At 37.1% G+C, this 20870-nt stretch overlaps 1 protein-coding gene across 1 annotated transcript in view; it reads left to right on the top strand.

Annotated features, from left to right (window-relative positions):
• The window catches only part of LOC139690867 (vesicle-fusing ATPase 1-like), a 62078-nt gene that overhangs the window by 23355 nt on the left and 17853 nt on the right, over nucleotides 1-20870 (top strand). Inside the window, exons 3-6 of the mRNA XM_071588482.1 lie at nucleotides 11694-12027; nucleotides 13829-14150; nucleotides 14595-14794; nucleotides 19520-19744. Of these exons, the coding sequence (XP_071444583.1) occupies nucleotides 11694-12027; nucleotides 13829-14150; nucleotides 14595-14794; nucleotides 19520-19744 (1081 nt within the window). The remainder of the gene's footprint in view (nucleotides 1-11693; nucleotides 12028-13828; nucleotides 14151-14594; nucleotides 14795-19519; nucleotides 19745-20870) is intronic.

Below are 20870 nucleotides of genomic sequence, written 5' to 3' on the forward strand. Positions count from 1 at the left end.
CGATTTTGGGTATAGGCAACCATGATAACAGCCGGGGATACTAAAGGCGCTTGCGTAGATGTGGCTTGTCTCTTCAAGTCCGTTTATCTAATGTCAATTACGAAATGTGGGCGATATTTGAAGTGCACCTCCTTTCCGTTAGAATTTCGCAAATGCTCACTTTTTCAAGATTTGGCCCGGTGGGGTGGGCGAGGAATGTGATGGAGATCAATGCGGTAGATACATATGGATCGTGGGTGATGTCTCAATGTTTGACTCCCGCAGGCGAAAGCAAAGGCGTCGACGCAGAGAATCGTTACGACGGATGATTTCTTATTAACTCCCTCGAAAAAGTATTATTTTGGTTTCCAATTTTTAAATCGCTCTTTTCCATGAAATTTCGATTCGATTAATTTAAGCACGATTCGACGAAGCTCTGGTTCTACAGGTTTAGATGACGTCTAATAGATTCATCGGCTGCTCTGCCGATTCAAGTAAATCGCCTCTGCATGCTTCAAAGATTTGAATGAGAAGGTTTTGATAATGACAAAAATTTGATTCGAATGAAGTTTAGAAATACGATATTTAGCGAATAGATTCACGATTTTATGATTGTTTTCATCGATCGCCCATGTCTGAAGGACAACGAATAGCGGCACTTGGAATAATTGGGATATTAGCAAAGAGTTACGTCCTATGACTTAAAAAATGGTGTTTAAATCCGTCCGAGCATAGCGAGTAAGCATCGAATGATCTAATTACTAATTTTGAACCTGAAAAATAAAACTGGGCTGTATGAATGGTCAGAAATCCACTTGAGCGCCATGAGCCTGTAAACAGGCCATAGAATGTTATCAACTATCGTGGGCATACATATATTTGACGTCGATATTTTGTGATAACAGGGGAACTTCATAATTCAATTAAGTATCTGTAGAATTGTTTGTATGTTTATAAACAGTTACTAATAATTAATTTTTAAGTGGAAACCATTTAAGTAATTGATTATTGGAACATAGTAATTTATTAGAGTCACTTGCGTAGCATTCATTGTCAAGGGTAGAGGATTGTATGATATGACAATTAAATCTCCTCCAAATAAATTATGATAAAGGAAGGAATGCACATGCATCAACTTTGAATTCACTCTGACATAGCATGTACTATCCCAACTGTAGAATCAGGTATTTTTCTTTACTCTTATACCATGCAGCAGAAGGGGCATTGTGGGCTGTAGCCTAGTCCTTAAGCTTGATTGATACTGAGATACGATTCTTCACGAGTGACCCACTCGATAAATGGGCATGTTCGAAGGATGACCTTATTATTTTTCGCTGGAGCCCTGCACGTTATAGATTTTGTTGCTCCGTAAAGGGTGCGCGTGTAAAAACTATAAAAGGCGGAACAGAGAATCCTTTGTTTAAAGCCATAAAATGATCGGAAAAGCGCAGTTTTCAAAATTAGCAGAAGAGAAAGAGCCTTCATTGTTAATTGTAGAACGATCATGTGTTCATTTTTTCAGTTTTTATGAAACCAGCGTATTCCATTGAAATCAAACCCAATGAAGTGGTGAGTACTTTTGGTTTACAATTGGTAAATATTGAAACTTTTAAGTAGATTTTTTGTTTATATTACATGAAACAGCGAAATATTCCGCGAGTTAAGTCCTTCGTACTATCATTTTCGCCGAAAATATTTTTATTCCTTTCTTGTAACTACCCATTTGTATCCTTCTATTACTTATCCTGAAGGCCGAGTATGCCAACTGTTGGAACTTTGATCGCAATCGAAACTTTCTTGTGAAGTGTGAGCATGCAATGCATTTGCCTATCAGTATTAATTTTGGACGTCATTTTTTGGCGATGCATGAATACAGACGACGACGTTAGAAGACGATGCAGTTCAAGGAAGGGTTTCCCCTCTGTTATTGTGATTTTCTCTTTTCTTTTTCCTAATCTAACCCATTCTTTATGCTTTCCACCTTCTCTCATTTCCCTTTCCTAATGTTTCTATGCCGTCCCCCTCGCCGGTAGGACTTGAGGCTCTTATCTGTGTGCCATATGGTGGTTTCCCTAGTAAATGATTCCTTTTTTGTGTTTCGCTTACTGAATATTATTTCTCCTCCGAGGAACAGACAAAACTCAGTTATGATGTGAATGTAAAGTGGGCGAAGTACTAGGTTTAAATCGTTAGAATTATTTTAAAGTTATTAAATTAAAATATCATATCAACATTTTTACCCACCCCGTCCTCTTGTAACCGTTCCCGGGAGATTTTTAGGCATGTCATTTTTGTTCCCATTTATTCCAAGTGTATTTTCTTCCTAGGTTTATCTTACTCACAAACTCAGACCTCCCTCCTCATTGTTAAAAATTATCATGATAATGGGGAACCCTCAGTCAGAGGAGGAAATTCAATTATACTTAGCTGTACAGTATCATTGAATTGCATTCCTTTCCCTTGTGCCCCGAGTTTTAATCACGTAAAGTATGCGTTCGATTGTATAATTAATTGATCAATTGTGCGCTTTTTTATGATTTCCTTTTTTCCAAAACCAGACGTTCATTATGTTTTAAATAATTCTTTTGAATATCAAATGATTCAGCGGCTGTGAGGAAAACGTCGCTTGTGGAACGCATTAACACTTTCAGCTAAGAAGCTAGTGTATCCCGTTGCTGAATGTGAAGCGTCCTAAGGGGTGAGCGAAGCACCGGAGTGCTTCTCTCCCCTCCTCGTACGTGAATTTGCACCCGACTGCTTAACGTATTACGTAATACCTAGTCGAGTATGCACCGTTTGAAACCTCTAGTATCCCGACTTCAAGAAGTCAGTCCTTTTATCAAGGACAACTTAAATAATTTTTTTCTGGGCGTAAATTTATGCTGGCCGCCAGCATTAAAGTGGCAATTAAAATGCCTTCATCGATCAGCAAGATGGAAAGTCTACGAAACCTGTCTTTCTCGTATTGGCAAAATGAAATGGGAAGTTTCTTGGCATGCAGTACTCATTCACGCTGCATGGACTCGGGACAAATCACATCGCTTCCGAAGTCTTGCCAAAAGCAATTCAAAGTAAATAAGAATCATTGACGGCGAAATGCGCGTGCATTTCTCTGGAATGCATAGTGAAAATCGAGAAACGAGTGGTGTATTAGTTTGAGATTAGATCATAGGAATAGACTTCTAATCTCTTGTAACGAAAATTATTGGCATTATTAATTCTTGTTTTAAATGGCAGGTCTCACAATGACATACTCCATTTCCCGGTTGGCTGTGGCAAATGTACGTTCTCACGCTCCTTATGAAGCAATAGGATTGACATCACAGGTTGGCACGGATGAGACGGTCAATAACCTTGACGAACTTTTTTCGTTGTGCTTCAAAAAAGAAGTCATGTTTTCTTTGTACTAGAGGTATATCTAAAAAAAATCCTCAGGGCAAGAGCCATTTACCCACATAAATAAGAATATTATAATATATGGAACATGTATCGATATAACTCGAATATCTCATTTTTATATAAGTAACCTAGTTGGATATTATTTTGTAGGAAAGCATGTATAGAAGCAATTGTGACGCCCGACCATGGCCATTGGCTTCATCCGTCAAGTAGGCAGGGGAGGGGTCGATCGCGGCCTCCATCCCTGCTGGATATGGATCGGTCCCTGGCACAAGTGAATCTCTTAGATCCTATGAAGAAGACTTGTATGTTCGGTCTAATAGCTGTTGTAGTCTACAGTGTTCTTGTGAGTTCAGTCATTTACAATTGGATACACTATCGATCTTATCAGATCAATCGCTATGGTATCATGTTTATGGTACAATATTATAAATATTAGCGAAAGGCTCAAAAGTTATCTACGTCCCTCCACCTTTGTTGCTCGTTTTTAGAATTTTTTGTGATATCTTCGTGTTTTGAATGGAAAAAAAGAAAAACCCCTGGCAATATTGCACAGCGTCCTCGTGAACTCGGGAAACTAATGCATGTCATCCTACATCATAAATGTAATCCTTTCATAACCATCACTGATACTGCTGCCTTGGTAGCAGTATGTTGGTATGATAGCTATCGATTTGTTGGGTGTACTTAGGTTTTCAATTAAGGTAGGTTTGTTTTCTTTTCTTGGCACAGTTGCCGATTGAATTGAAAATAAATATACATTCAAGTTATCAATTTATGGAAGGAACGTCGACAGTTTTCCTTTATTGCTTCTGGATTATTATTGAAGGTGCGTTACGGCCTAATGGGTGGAGTGATCGGCAATTGACAGGATTTTCCAGGGTTCACATCCCGAGTAATGCATTTGGGCAATTCTATCTCATCCTAGTTACGCAATTTCTGGTCTCGTGTACTTCGTAGAGAACCGAAATTTTGCAAATGGAACGGCGTCCCTATACCAGTACGCTGTGGAAATGTTCCCCCTTCCCCGAATTTTTGGATTTCATTCTCGTTAAGTTCTGAGTGTGCTCCTCAGCAATCAGAGCTGACCTCCAGGTTGATTGATGACGGTGAATTTTATTGAACACTAATGAAAATATTCAGCATTGATATCTGCTGGAAATGAATTTTGTTTTATTATTAGCACACAATACGACAAACGGTGTGGCTTTGTCTTTCTCAAAAAGCGTGTTATTTATGCAAATGATATTTGTTACTTAGTTCATTGATGAGTATTTTCCGTACATTCTACGTAATCGAGAGTTTGTGATTTGTTCAAAAGACAGAATTTACACTGTATACCTTTAATATTGGTAGCATGATTCAAAACTTTTGGTCTCGAGTTTGGCTCCGTGAGCCTTTATGAAATTTTTTTATTTGAAATATTTTGTTATGAAAACTTAATTTTATTAATTTTGCATTCGGTTATTTAATTTATACAAAAATTAGCGAATGATTTTTCTCAATAGTGCCTTATGAGAGGGATCGGATAATGATTGGTATAACTGCAAAATTATTTTTAACGAAGGTGAATTTCTTGGGAGAAATTTTGGATGTATCAATCCCTATCGAAACGTTATCTAATGCTTTCAAGCTGGGCATAAACATAATTAAACCTTAAATAAATGCCATCACTATACGAATATTATGCGACGTTCATTGATACTTGCCTTCAGCATGTAATAGGATGCAGAGCTTTCAGTAGGCATTCATTAGCCTTTTCTTATGAGTCGGTTTGAATAAGTTAAGGATATAAGAAAAAACTCGCTATAAATTGTTTATCATCATCTCATGATTGAATATATGTATTAAATTTGTATTGTGTGATATCTTTTACGGTCATTGTATACATTTTCGTTTTATCAATGAATTAACGAAAGCAAACTTGCTGCTGGTTTTGCTAAAGTCCGTTGTGGTTGATCTTGATTAGATGTTTACTGAAAGAAGGAACATTTTCGAACTGTATGAGATTTTATTAGATTATAACAACATACCTTTTATTTGGGAAATGCCGGAATAAATCAACAATCTTTATTTTCACTATCAATATTTATAATTAATGGACTACCTATCCACTTGTAATTTAGCAAAGGAAAGCATAATAAGTAGAACTGATATGTTAAAAGCCGATATGTTACATTCCTGTTGTCACTTTTTCACGGATCACTTTATATTTTGCTCCCAGGAAACGTAAATTGTAAATTACACTCGTTTTCTCAATCAATTCGGGAAGATAGCAGCTACATATTGGCCGAATATTCCCATGCTTTACGCTGCCACGATCACTAAACGGGGTAAGATTTTTAGCCGGTCGATGGTGACCCGCGGGGAGATATTCGTGCTGTCGACCATTTATTTACCATAAAAAATGTATCTCCAAATCAAAGTGGTTACCCGAATGAATGAAACAAAAATCGATCTCAGTGTTTTAGGGTTTAGCTCTTGAAATCCTATAACTTGTTTCCAGCGTGGTTCACTTGAGCAACGCAATCACCGTGGATTCACATCTTGGTCCGCCATCGACGGTTGGTTGCCTAGAGGGGGTTTACCATGGCACATAGTCCGCACCTCATGACCAAAGTCATATTGATACTATAATCGAGCTCTGTCCTCCGTGGAGGTTTTTTTGACTGTTGGATAGTCTTCAGGCTCATCACGTCATTTTCCCTCCTTCCACCGTGGGTCACGTAGGCGGAGTGTTTGGAACAGCCATAATTTTCCTGATTTGTATGGGAATTCATATATTGTGGTGTAAGGGGTATTTCATTTCGAGCATGTTATCAATGGATATAGGTTATGAGAACAGAATGAATGATTTCGGTACTGTATTACGATTAAATTAACGTTTTTTCCTCTTGTTTTTAGATCCTGATCCCTTGCATTTATTAAATGAATCAGTTACAGCAAGAAAACACACATGTCGGACACGCGATGAGATTTTCTCATCACGAAACACTAATAACCCACGATGGTGCACAAATTTGAGGGGACGATGTTAGTTGTGAGGTGAATGACGGCTCTTGAAGGGCTGTAATGTTGTTAAAACAGAGGCCCACGAATAAATCGATCGGCGTCGCTCCAGTGTCCGGGTGAGTTCGTGACCCTCAGTACTGGAGCACCATGGGCGCCTTTACGTAATCTGCCCCCCCCCCCTCTCTTATGCAAACCCTTTTGCTCTCCTTGAGGAACTCGGAGCATGTGCCCTAGTCCCTGTGTTTCTACGTGCGTACTATTTTCTATCTCAGGTCCACCAAGTGGTGTGCGTTTTACATATAGTTTGCCTCTCGACAAGGTTGGTTATTGAAGTGATGAACGTTTTCCATGGCACCCCAGCAGGAAGCAAAAGCAATCCATGTTGTTCTATATGCCTTCATTACTTCTGAACTTCCCTTAATCATAACTCGTTTCATTTTACTTTCTAGAATAAAAATAGTCACACCATCGCTTTTATCGCACTCACCACGAACGCATTCATAGGCTATTGATATTCTTTCGACATTTCGCGCAGTGCACTATCTGTGTAATCCAATCGAAAGTTGCAAAAGAGAAGAAGAGGGCAATTCGCTTGCATCAACTTCGTAGATAAGCACTAATTGGATATAGACTGGAGGCTCTCACAGAAAAAAATTCAAAATGGGCCTTCGGTATGATGGAATTCACGTGTGCCCAGCGGAATTGTTTCTTTGGTGTTGTCTTCCCATGAAATTCCCATGGATTAAGAGTATTTGCGAGTCTGCAGCGTAGAAATTAGTAAACCTATCGTTACTAGAACTCTGAAAAAATGAAACTTACTCGATTGTGCAATTGAAGAAATCCTTGCGAATGTGTATGCAACTTATGGGACCATAGTTAGGGATAACTGTTATGTTTTTTGCTTTTAGACTGGTTTAATAATATTTTGAGAGAAGCCTGCTCTCAGACAGTAACATAACGAAACGTGATGGAAAGGGTTGTCATATTGATCAGGGCTGGCTGTTTCCAACTCCTTTCTTTCAAGACGTAACCATGCTCGGAAATTTGGTTTTTCGTGGAATAGGATTCTTTTCAAGCCGAGACTTGATCCGAAAGGTTGTACTCGTAGATGTTATATTTCATTGAGTCAGGGTAATGGTCTTATTTCATTGGTCACTTCAAATGACGTCATGTTGTTAAAACATTAATATGGCTTTGTCCGCTCCGCTCGTTCTGTTCCGTTTGAACATCTGGAAAATATGCGTTATCACGGTGAGCAACGAAACGTTTGGTGAGTCATTCGCCGTTAGGTTTGCGAATGGAAGAATGACTATGTATGGCAGGTTAGCCACACCACACCCAAGGTGAAGTGGTTAAGCCCATCCCGTGAACAAATGCGCATTTATCCGCTTACAAAAATTTTTTAGATACCCCCCCTTTCGTATCTGTGTATTTTTTATATCTTAAAGTGAATCAGGTGTGATCGTGGAGACATATATGACAATACTTTTAATGATTTCGAAATCCGATTTTTGGTGTATATTGCAAGACCTGTGTTTGTAATGTGTTACGACTAACTCATTTTTTAATGATTAATTGTTGCTAGTATTGCGCTTATAATAAATCTACAAACTTTGCATTTATTCTTTGAGGATTTTTTTAAATTGATTTGTGCGCATAAGTTGAGAAAGTTTAATTTATTGTTAACACCTGCGGATGGAGTACGGAATTTTCATTTTTTCGATGACCAACTAATAAGAATGCTTACATTTGCCGTCGTAACTATCGACCACTCTCTGCGATGGGTTAGGGTTGCTTCCGGTGGGCTGTTTTTTCCTTGCCTTGCCCTCTCACTACTTAGCACTTAAAGGAGTTCGACTAACCTTCGTGTGAGGTTGCCCCCGAAGCCTTGGAGCATAGGTGCCAGTTTGCTCCAGTACTGCAGGCCGAGAGATAAGGAGTCTTTTCTTCTTCATGACGCACAACCTCACACTCGTACGTTGTTGGAGTCGCGGGACGGCTCATGCGTTTACGCACGAGTATAATTCGACTATAATTACAAATTAAAAGATTTCCCGGAATTACCCCTAAAGTGTTCAATTACGTCAAATCAAGTAGAGGTATCGAATCGAATTTTTTTTCTCATATCAGAGATGCACATTCATCAGCTTGCACCAAATTACCTGTTTTAAGTCACTTCATTTCCTCATTTAGGAATTCGTTCGATTTTGATCCCGGTATTTAATTCACTCCCGGCAAGTCTTTAACGTGAATTAACATAAAGAAATTTTGACTTGGACATTTTTACGGCAAATGGGTAAACAATTTAGAATTTCTGAGGGAAAAGATGATTCTATCACTTTCATGGATGAAGTGTGTTCGAAAATAGCGAACATTTGGTGCAACCGGAGCACCCGGTTTAAAGTAGGTACTGGCCGTTAATTTGTTGTGTTACACTCAAGATATTTTATCAAAGGTTCCGAATTTCACATCATTCATTGAAATTCAGAGGAAAACGGTAAGGCCAAATTTGACGCTTGCTGGCGTCGAAAAATGATCACTATGTGTGAAATGGGATGAATGGAGGCCAGAAATGGCACAGCGTGCGTGCCCATACCCGAAAGGCGGGGAAGAAAGGGAAACGATTCTTGGAATGTGTCACTGTTAACATTGCGTATGACTTTGTTGATGGCGGCCTCTTTTGAAGTGAAGAAATTTGAAAATTTTGAATTCAATTGTTTGGTCATATTTCAACTGGGAAATAAGTAGGCATCCTGCACACCATTGATATACGGGCAATGAAATAAAGAGCGAGCGTATATAATTTTTAGTCCCATAATTTATTGCTCAAAAAATATATTTTTGTTGTTAGCTTAATGTGTACTCATAAGTAGTTCTAGTTTCATTGATCTGGTTGCAAGTTGAACCATGCTCCCCTGTGCTTGCTACTGATGTTTAAAAATGATTTCCATGAGTGTGTTTCTTCTCATCGGGGACAGGAAAACTCACATGAGGCTCTGTCTCTGGACTGTAGGAAGGATGAGGACCATACTTCACATTGATTTTCGCGAGATAATCGCGGTGAGATTCGCCGCAACCAACACTGACAAATGCGTTCATGTGAAATATTTCTGTAACCTATGTGCGGGTTTCACCCAATGAAATGTTCAATAGTTATATATCCATTGTAAAATATTTTGTACTTTTCCACAGGCTTTATTTTGAGATAAAGCACGCTCCACCGACTTGTGGCATCTTCAGGTACAAATTATGTCTGAAATTTGGACTTGATGATTCCGCAAGTAGGTGAGACGCGTTGTATTTTTAAAAAAAATCTGTGGAGAAGTGAAAAATCTTGTAATATGGTTGTCAAATACTTGCACTAGATGAAGCCTGAGACCATAGAATATATTCGATATTTATGATGGTGCTCTTTTCCATGTTTTGCATCCTTCTCTCACAATAGCAGTGTTAATGTTTGTTTACTTTTGTGAGAGCATTTTCTGAAGCTCCAGGTCCACCTTCCTTTGAAATGATCTCATCATTTTAATAGATGCGCTATAGAGGAAAAAAAAGACCCCAGAAGCCTCCTTTAGCATTAAGTAGGCGTTGGCTGATGATTTGCTTAGGCAAATGCAAATTTTCAGTGCAGCGCCGTGTGTTAACCCCATCTTTAACACAGTTGCATTGAACGTTTCAACTTGTACCACGTAGGCATGACATAATAAGATAAAAGTTAGAGAATAAAATTGAATATTTACGCAAAACATTGAAAGAAAAATCTCTTCGTTTTGAACAAGCCTCATATGATAGCCCCACGAGGGAGATAGCAGCTCGGATCGGAGAATGTATGAGTGAAAAAGAAAGTTGTGCATCAATAAATAGAGTTCTTTTTTGTAGACCTGTTTTAACTACTTGAAGTCAAGCATTAACATTCCTATGGGAAGAGATTATATGAGTCTCCTTCCTTTACGTTGTGCTCAATAGGAAAAGATGAGATGACAATATTTCATTCGGAAACAAGTTTGAAAGATTTTGCTTGTAATTGTGTTCATTAAAACTACATCATTCAGCTCAAGAGATATGTAATGATAAATTACTTTTAATTAATATAAAAGAAAATTGCCCTAATTAGCGGCAGTGTAAACACAAAGATTTTGTTAATGGCATAAAAAGTTTAGAAATTTAAAATATGTGGTATTCTAATTTTTTTTTAGGCATTGATACCAAGGAAAATATTATACCGCTGTTTCATTAATATCTGATAAAAATCCTTTGAGGTAATTAGACTGGAAAGGTTAAAGAGAGTCTTGGACCTTAAAGACAAAATAATGGGCCATTTTTAAAGAAGTATTGAAACATAAAGACAGCCCCTTACTGAACAGTAGAAATACTGCTCTTTTATTGAATGGTAGTGAGTAAGTACCCTTGCCCAAAAGAATGGTACACTTAGACAAATTACTTCCACACAAACCGATTACTCTTCATTTATATTTTTGGTGATTTGTCTCCTATCCTGTTTCATATTCTTAACGCAAGCACTACTTACCCCACACTCATGGTATTTAGTCAACATCAATGCTCATCCTGGTGTACCCAATTTTTTCTCATAAACAGTAATTAATCTAGGAACAATTGCGCTTTTGTACAATATCATTTTTTTGTCTTAGACTTAGATTTCTTTATGTGCTCCATATACTACCCATATTACTAAGTCAAGGGATAATCTGTCGATGCTATAGACATGATGGGGTCCTAATTATTTCCTCTTGTTTCAATTAACCTTGAGGGTCCTGTTCTACATCCAATCCTGGCGTACCTATAGAAGATATTTGTTAGGCTTTAAAAATCTTCTAACTCTTACGATTAACATGTCTTAGGAACTCAATGAATAATGTAAATTATTGTATTAAGAATCGCACATTTTTTTGGGTTATGGTAAAGGATTCACTTTACCAATATTATACCTTTTTACTAATAGTCAATAATTCTAAGCTGTTTCTCACATTAAAGAAAGGATTTTGATAAGTAATGATAAAAATACATGCTAGAATATCAAAACCTACTGATGTTTTTGCTTGTATACTTCCTTAATTTTCAACCTATTGAATTTATTCACTACCAATGCTCGACAAGATGGGACAAGTTTGTCATTCTCGCTACAAATTATAACCAAAATTTGAAAAGGTTATCAAATTCTGTAATACAGTCAATTATTTTTCATCCGTAATGGTTGTAAGGCTTTGCTTCAAATCCTTTCTAAATAAATGTGGTAAATTCATGTAACTCCTGCTCATCTAATTCATAACATTTCTCTTCAACAGGCACATTGAAATTAATGCTGGAGGTGGTAGACCATATGTATTCAGCATACGCCATTGGAATGATGTTGAGCGTGGCTGTGTTGGATTTAATGCCCCCAGCCGCAAATGGGCAGGGCTTGATGTCAATCAAATGCTTGAGGTCCGGCCGTATTATTTTGATCCCAATTCACCTAGCCCACAGTTTCTAGCATCTGCCACCCTTGAAGTGGGATTCAAACAAAAAAAGCACATAACCCAGGAACCTTTTGACACAAAACAGCTTTCTCTTGAATTCGTCAAACAGTTTGCTGGGCAAGCTCTCACAGTTAAGCAACAGCTTCTTTTCAATTACTTGGTAAGTTGATGGCTTAAGCACACGTAAGTTTGGATGTAATTTGTATTATAGATTGAAATTAAATTGTTCTAAGGAGTAGCTTTGTGGCAAGAGTGTTTAAGTGTATTCCCGACTCGTGAACACTCTTCTTCTGTAAAATATGGATTTTCAAAAAATATTTCTTGAAAGTTCTCACATCAATACTCGGTCCCTCCAATTATAATATGCTAGGTGTTTTTTTATGTAAGTTGCAAAACTTATTTTGTGCATACTTGTCCTTTGTTGCGTCATATAGTGGGTCTGTTGTAGGATATTAATAAATAGGGTATAAAAATAAGTAGAATAAATCAGGGGAAAAAAGTACATTGTAGATCAAAGTTTAAATTAGTAAAAATTTTCAAAATAGCATCCTTGTGCATCGACACAGTAATGCCAGCAACTCAGCCAATCGTGGAATGCTTCCGGGAAGGCATCTCCTAGAACCTCGTTCTGGCACCTCATCACAACCTGATTGACCTTATCTAGCTTTCCAAAATAATTGCCTTTCAAGGTCCTTTTCATTCATGGGAACAAAAAGAAGTTCAGTGGTACAACAATGGAGCTGTAGGTCACTTTCACAGCGGTCCAAGAGATCACGCGAGATTGTCATCACATGAGCAGCCTTCTGTTCTTCCGACAACACAGTTGGGGACCGTCATGGCACACATCTTTCTCATGGCTAATTCTTCTGTAAGAATGTGATGAACTGTGGTTTTTGGAATATTGCACTCTTTTGCTGACTCTCAGATTCTCAGGCATCAATCAGAATTGAGCATTTCTCTTACTTTTTGCACATTTTTGTCACACTTTGTCTTTGATGGATGTCCAGGGCATTCCTCGTCGTCTACCCTCCTGGAACATCTTGTGCCAGCGAAAAACCATTCCTTGGGACATTGTTTCATTTGGGTAAGCATCCTTAACCATGGTTATGGTATCCAAACCCGATTTTCAAGCCTTAATACAAAATTTTATTGTGTATCATTGCTTTACGGAAAATGGCATCATTAATTTGTGAACAGGGGTTCAGTCTAGCCGTGAACCATGGACTGTAATGGCTCACAAACAACTGATGCAGGTCGCATTGCTTTCCAAAGACCTCCCACCACAAATCGCGTCGCTTCAGTCATCCACGTTGGTCGGAAAAAATCATGATACTTTTTTTCCCTGTAATTATTGGATGCTCTTTTTAAAAATATTTTCCAAGCAATTTTACGGAAAATATTGGAAATGATCAGCACAAAATGTTTCATGTGTTGGCTATCACAAAGTTATAATTATTAGATTTGCACATATACATGCAGCAAAGTTTTAAGAGAGATTATGGTTAATTTTCTTGGTCATGAATAATTTTTATACTTTTGTTTTCTTATATATTACACAGCTTGCTCTTTGCTGTGATATTTAGATGATAAAAGTTAACTACCATAGTTGATATAGACTTGAATATTGCTGGATAAAGGCCTATCTGTTTCTACACCTAGCAACATGTTAATTAACTCACTTAGTTGATATTTTAGGTGCGTTCCTTTTCCTGCATTGCTTGTAGATTCTCAGATGATTCTACTGCTTCATAAAACTTAAAGCTGTGGTTTTGGTGTCAATAATGATTGCACATATTTGAACCTGGGGGCCTAGAGTGCCAGCTGTTAGCTCTTTACCCTAAGGATTCATGATTATTAGACCCGTGCAGTACCTGAATAATCATACTTGGACTCATTTTTATCATTTTGGTAATCTGATTATTTTTAAAGACTAATTCTCTGGGTTATCACTTATTTTCTAGGACAAAACAGTCTTGACCATCTTGGTGAAAAACTTGGAAGCTGCAGACTTGAATGCAATAAAATCTGGGCAGAAAGCTAAGCCCATTCAAACCCAAATTGGTCTTTTGTTGGGGGATACAGCAATAGTGTTCGAGAAGGATGAGACGTCCCCAATTCGTTTGATTGGTCAAGCAGTTGGTCTACAACCCAGGCAGTCTATCATTAATCCATCATGGGATTTTCAGAAAATGGGAATTGGAGGTCTTGACAATGAGTTCAATGCCATATTCAGAAGGGCTTTTGCATCTCGTGTTTTTCCACCGGAGGTGGTGGAGCAGTTAGGTAAATATTGTTCCTGGAAAAATGTACAAATTTTAAAATTAGTTCATCAGCATCTCAAAATTTTATCTTGACCTGCATCATTGATTTTATCCTAGCCTAATAACAAGGTAGTAGCCTGAGTATGTGTCATTAATAATTTTCTATTCACTTGTAAGCATGATAGTAAACTGCATCTTTCAACTTTGTGTAAGTTGGATCATAATTAAAAATGTATTTATTGTTCAGAATCATTTAAATTTTTTAAATTTAAATGTTTCCCTGAGATTCTTCAGTTTGTGTGTTAAATGATTTCACATCTTTTAAACTTAGTTTTTTAATCAGAGGATTGGTTTTTCACCTCATTGATATTTAGAGAAAAATAAGACCATTTCTTCCAAACTTGAAAATGGGTTGATGCCATTTTAATGATTATAAAACAGATGTCTTTCATTTTATTTTAACTAGGATGTAAACACGTCAAGGGAATCCTCCTCTTTGGGCCACCAGGTACAGGTAAAACATTAATGGCAAGGCAGATTGGCCAGATGCTGAATGCCCGTGAGCCAAAGATAGTGAATGGTCCTCAGATTCTTGACAAATATGTTGGTGAGTCTGAAGCTAATGTGAGGAGATTATTTGCCGATGCGGAGGAAGAAGAGAAACGAGTGAGTTATATATTGTGTGCTTGTTTATCTTAGAATTAAATTTTTTGTTTTTAAACTCTCCTCTCCTGTGATAAATTTTAATCAGTATTGATTTATGTCAACAGATTTTGATATGGGTGGTTCAGTCTTAGCTAACTTTGTATTAAACATGATGTAAATATATTAGTCAAATATAACATCAAAGAACAAAAACAAAGACATTTGTACCTGAAAATGACAACTGGATGCATAAAAAGCATCAAGGCCAAATACTTAGTCAGTTAAGAACTACAATTAAAAATATAATTCCTACGTTGTTGTAAATCAATTTCTAATTGTGTGGCAGAAATAGAAACATTGGCTTCTCTATTTGCTATGATTTTACAACAAAATAAATTTGATTTATAATGCACTGTTTGAAGAAGCTTTTAGTTCACTTGATAGATTGACAAATCACTCTATAATCGCATGCAGTCTTTTGAATGTATTATCTTATGAGATTAATGTTGTCCACAAATCATAGTTTTTTCCATATTACATGCCGCTGTACATTGAAATATGTATTGCTTTGACTGCCAATTGTTTTATTATTGTAATTAATGAATGCGCCTTGACAATGTATCATATAAACTTGTTTAACATAGAACATGCCCGGTTTTTGAGTATTCATACAAAGTGAAGCTCAAAAATACTCTTGTGTTAACCAAAATCACAAGTTTTGGTGAAAGTAGAAATTTATGTAAGTATTATATTAATAGCATTATCATATCAATAGCATTTTACATGATTTCAAGTATTGATAGTTAAATATAAAATTCATTGTAGCAGTCTTATCCATTTAGAAATTACCCTTTAGTAGAAGAATTTATTCATAATATAGGTATTATTTGAGTGTCATGGAGAAGAAAGTACCAATTACCATATTTTCCCATCGATAACACGCACCTTATGTATCACGCACACCCAGAAGTGGTTATCATGAATTTGTATAGATACCGCACACCCAGAAGTGGTTATCATGAATTTTTATAGATAGCACGCACCCAGGGCTTCATAGTTATCTTGAACGTTTATTGATGTCATGCATCTATATGTACATATATATATGCACGTCAAAATTATATATAGTGTTTGTAAAAGTACATCTCTATCAGATGTGTGTGTGTAAAAATATGACTGTTTGGATTTTTTCAATTTTCATTACATAATGTGCATCGTCATTTTTTCGATCATCTGAACATTTTCGTATTGATTACTCGTGCGTTATCAATGGGAAAATATTAATAATAATAGTATGATTTTTTTAATTTTATGTTAGTACTTTGTCACTCATGTGAGTGCTTTCTCCGATGGAACTATCATTTAGCGTAGGGATTATAGCCTCTACATATTTCTAGGATTGTCTTGTTAAACATTATCAAAACCTCTTTAATCCAATGCCTCAGGCAAGATAAATGACAAGAGCAGTGAAAAAACTAGTCCGTCTTGAAAGATCTGAGAAAATGCATAAGCAAGCACAGTGTATTGGTGTAGGGGGTCACAATATTGATACATCTTCCTATGTACCTTTTTGGAAGACAGGATTTTGAGATAACAAACAAGCCTGAACTCCTGTTAGATGTATACTTTGATTTTAGACGGATTTAAGGAAAAACATTTGTTGGTGTTTCATATTTGATTATTGTGTAGTTATGTTGTAGTACCATAGTTTATCCTTACTGTAGTTATGACTGGCGTAAAAATTATTTACTGCTGACAACGCCCAGCTTAGATCAACTTCAGGCATTTAGGATTGAGGCTCATGATGATGTGAAAGAACTGCTTCAGAAACACAGGGAAGAGCATTACGCGAAGGAGCTCGTAGAGAAAGTGGTTGAGTGGCATCAGCCAGATGACTATGAACTTTCAAAAATGATTTTGTCGTAATATTTACAAAAATAAATTTAATAAATTAAATGCAGCCAAACCTCATACAATGAACATAATTCTTTCTGTGAAGTTTCTAAATGGTAAACAAGCTGGGGTTTAATGTTCAAATTGCCACTTAGATTGGCACAAAACAGCAGTGTGAGGTGGCCTTTTATTACTTGAGGCCGGCCAACACATTCTTGTACAATGTTATGTGTACAATATTGCATCACTTCAGCATATTTTTCCAGGAGAGACTGTGCCTCACGATGTAGTGGATGCCAATTCTTCTCTTAAACTTCTCAAGCCATGCATGGCTCTCCTTAAATACTTCTTTGGCCATTGATGATCCTAGCATGTTCCTGACAAGGTTAAAAAAAATCTTTTTAGCTATCTCACAAATGATATTCTTGTTAATAGTGTTGCATTGAATTACTTTTTGTTAGCCATGTGAGAAAACGACCTTACAACATGCTGAGAATATGTAACCGTCGCGTAAATATTCTGGTCACTCAATATGAAGCATCTACCTCCTCATTCTTGTCCTTGTTCATAAAGAAAATGCAAATTGTTAATGTCAACCAATTGTATGTGCATGCTAGATCAGACACACTCACACCTTATTCTCTTTTTTCAATGATTTTTAATTTTCATTTGTATGGTTATTTTTATTCTGTAATAGCTCTCTTCTTGTAGATTTTTCTTGAGGGACATTTTTAAAATTACGCACATAATGTTGTCGCGAGGGGCGATTCTATGGTGCGACTCAAAGGGTATCGGGGAAGGTCAGAATAACTACACTGAGTCTTACCCAAACAATCGTGTATTTACAACATCAGTCATAATGCACCATTTACATAGGCATAAGCAAATTATGGATGGCTAGACCCTCGGTGAACCAACGCGAGTGAGGACAGCAATAAAATGGCAGAACATTACCTGGGCCAGGGTAAAGGCAGGGTGGACGCGGTCACGAAACACATAACCTAGGCAGAGCCCTCATCCATCGGAAAGGAAGGGAGTATGGCAGGGTGGGATATGGCATGGTGGATGTGGTCACGAAACACAACCTAGGCAAAGCCCTCGTCCGTCAGGAAAAAAGGGAGTATGGCAGGGTGGACGTAGTCACGACGAACGTAACCTAGGCGGAGCCCTCATCCATAAGAAAGGAAGGGATAAGGCAAGGTGGACGCGGTCACGACGAACGTAACCTAGGCGGAGCCCTCGTCCGACGTTGAGTCGGCAATAGGATATGCTGTCACGACAAACGCAACACAGCCGAAGCGTAGTGTCCTACCGGTCACCGCCAGATAACCAACTGACTGCTTTTCGCCCCGCGACCAGGGCATTTATACCCAATTTAGGAGCCGGGGGAGGAATACTCTTGAAACATTGTCTTTGGTCACGTGGGAGATTCGGAGGAGCCAGGGAAGGAATACTATGCTGCATACTTGCAACATTGTGTCTTTGGTCGCTTGGGGTATTCGAAGGAGCCAGGAAAGGAGTACCATGTCCCATACTTGGGACAATATTATTAAACTTTGCTCAAAAAAATTACAAATAATATCTGAACACAAGTTTGGAAAAACGTGTAATCACTAGGATGCTAGCGGAATGAGTGCTAAACACAAACTGAAGTGGCAGATGCATCGTCAATAGGGCAATTCCCCTCTCCTCATCACTTGTATGAAGTCACTCATTAAGCGAGTAATTTTCAGGCAGAATATTTTTTCTCGGTTTGCAAATTACTCTCTGTGCAAGGTGCTTGTTAAGCTAGGTTCCACTGCACAATATTGTAATATTAAGTATGTAATAAAAAACAAAGTCAGTGATATTAAGCATAGGAATAATTTTTTTTTATACCTTGATGAAATTTCACCTTATTCCAAAGTTCTTCTTCTGCAGGGGAAATGTTCGTACATAAGCATGTTTTGAAGTTGAATATCTTTTATATGGCTATTAATATTTTTGAAAGGTGAATTTTTAAGTATATAATCCTTAATACATAGGGTATTATAGATAGTGTGTTGAATTTGATGTTTGAATTATGTACCAAACTTGTCACCAAAGGCATATGTCCATTGTCAAAGTTAAATTTTCAGTAATTCTTACCTAAAATCATATATTAGTTTTCAAAGTATAGAGTGACTGGATGCTCATGAGAAGAAGGTATAAAATGAATTTTTAGGTAAATAATATTTGGTATTGATGACTAAGGAAAGGAATATGGAAGGTGGTCAGTAAAGTGTGAAAAAGGAAATAGTTAACTATAATTTGTTGAAAACATTTTTTGTATCTATAAAATTTCAAAATTTATTGACAAATTTATCTTATTGCTAGGCAAATAAGTGATTTTAGGGTGCCATCTTAAAAATAGTAGAGAGTTGGGAAAGAATGCCGCACTTTCAGAAACATTCATTTCCTGAACTGCTCAGAAGTGTATCAGTTCATCTAAAAAAATTGAATTTGCCACAATTATAAATGTTAATAAGCATGTCAATGTGTTGGAGAAACATTTGCTGTCATAACTCTGTAACTAAGAGTTAACATGTTTATGTTTGAAGAAGAAAAAAAATGTTCTGAGTCACGTCCCATATCGCCTCCAGAAGTTTTTACCTTCCTCCTGAAACACCATTTATGTGTTGATAAAAAATAATGAGTTTATCATCATTGATTTAATATTCTTGTTGATTTAGTACATAATGCCTTTTTTATTTTCAGTGTTATTTTTTTCATTTCCACCTGCTAAAATTTCACTTAATTATGTATTTGTATTTTAAAATGATTGTGTCAACATATGAAGATGGAATTTATAACATCCTGACATTATAATTTCAGATGGGTCCAAACAGTGGTCTCCACATTATAATCTTTGATGAAATTGATGCAATTTGTAAAGCCAGAGGTTCTGTGGCCGGAGCCACTGGAGTACATGATACAGTGGTAAATCAGCTCTTGGCCAAAATAGATGGTGTGGAGCAGTTGAATAATATCCTTGTTATTGGAATGACTAACCGCAGAGATATGATTGATGAAGCTCTTCTCCGTCCTGGAAGATTAGAGGTTAGTACTAGCACAGATGGTCTCTACTTACAATAATCATTTCAGAAAAACATTAGAAATATTTAATTCTTAGCTCTTAAAGGGTTATGCATTGCTTAGGTTTGTTACTATGTACCAAAAGTGTGCCTTGAAGTCAACTCCAAGTTGTTTTGTATCTTTGAATTAAAAGACTATGGTAAAAAGTTTCTCTGCACTGAATTTTTTCTGTGTGATTCAGCTGCTATTTTGAAATATCTGAATAGCCCACACATAAATAAGCATTTGGAATGGCACATTTCATGAATTCCCCAAAAATGTTTCAGCTCAATTCTATGATTACGTCTCACCCAAACTAAGCATTTTCTCTGTTATCATCAATATTTCAATCATAAGATTGGTTTATTGCAGCCTTCATTCTTCTGTATTCGGTGTGAATCCTAACAATAACCCCTGACAGCTTCTCTGTGTTGCATCCTTCTTAATTTCTCCAATGCACTTGTCTCTAGATCTTCCTCTTGGGATTTTCCCTTCTATTATGTAACTATTCCATTGTTCCTCAAGGTATGTCCAATCCATATAGTTCTTCTTTACCAAAGAATTCTCCATATGGTCCTTTCTTCTTATGCTCTTCTACAAGGGATTGTCGTAACTTTTAATTATTACTAACAAATAATTTAGATAGAAACTTAATTTTAATTCTTATGACTTTTCAGCATAGTTACCATTGAGACTTGTAAATTTCTCCCATTGTTTCTGGACCTTTCGAGGGCTGTCATTGTAGATCTCAGTTGATAGTGTTGAAAACCATTCTTCCTCTCTTGAATGAAGCCATTGTGTTGTCAAATCTCCAATCCTGCAATGGTTTTTTAGTCCTGGGAATAAGAAAAAGTTGCTTGGGGTAAAATTGGGAGAATAAGGTGGATGTTGCAAAATTTCATAGCCACATTGCTTTGATTACCAGCCGCACCATGGTTACAAATGCAGGTTACTCCGTCTTTGCTTCTGGAAAGGATTCAGTTGTGCCGGGACCCAGCCTGCTGTCACCTTTGGCCTGTGCAGTTCTTCATTAATAATTTTCCGCACACCACCATAGCTAAGTTGTCTTATTCATGGTCATTGGGATGTTTGCTCTACCGTCTAATAGGAT

This window comes from Hetaerina americana, unplaced genomic scaffold, assembly GCF_022747635.1.
Source record: "Hetaerina americana unplaced genomic scaffold, ioHetAmer1.1.p SCAF_3, whole genome shotgun sequence".
Lineage (NCBI taxonomy): Eukaryota > Metazoa > Arthropoda > Insecta > Odonata > Calopterygidae > Hetaerina > Hetaerina americana.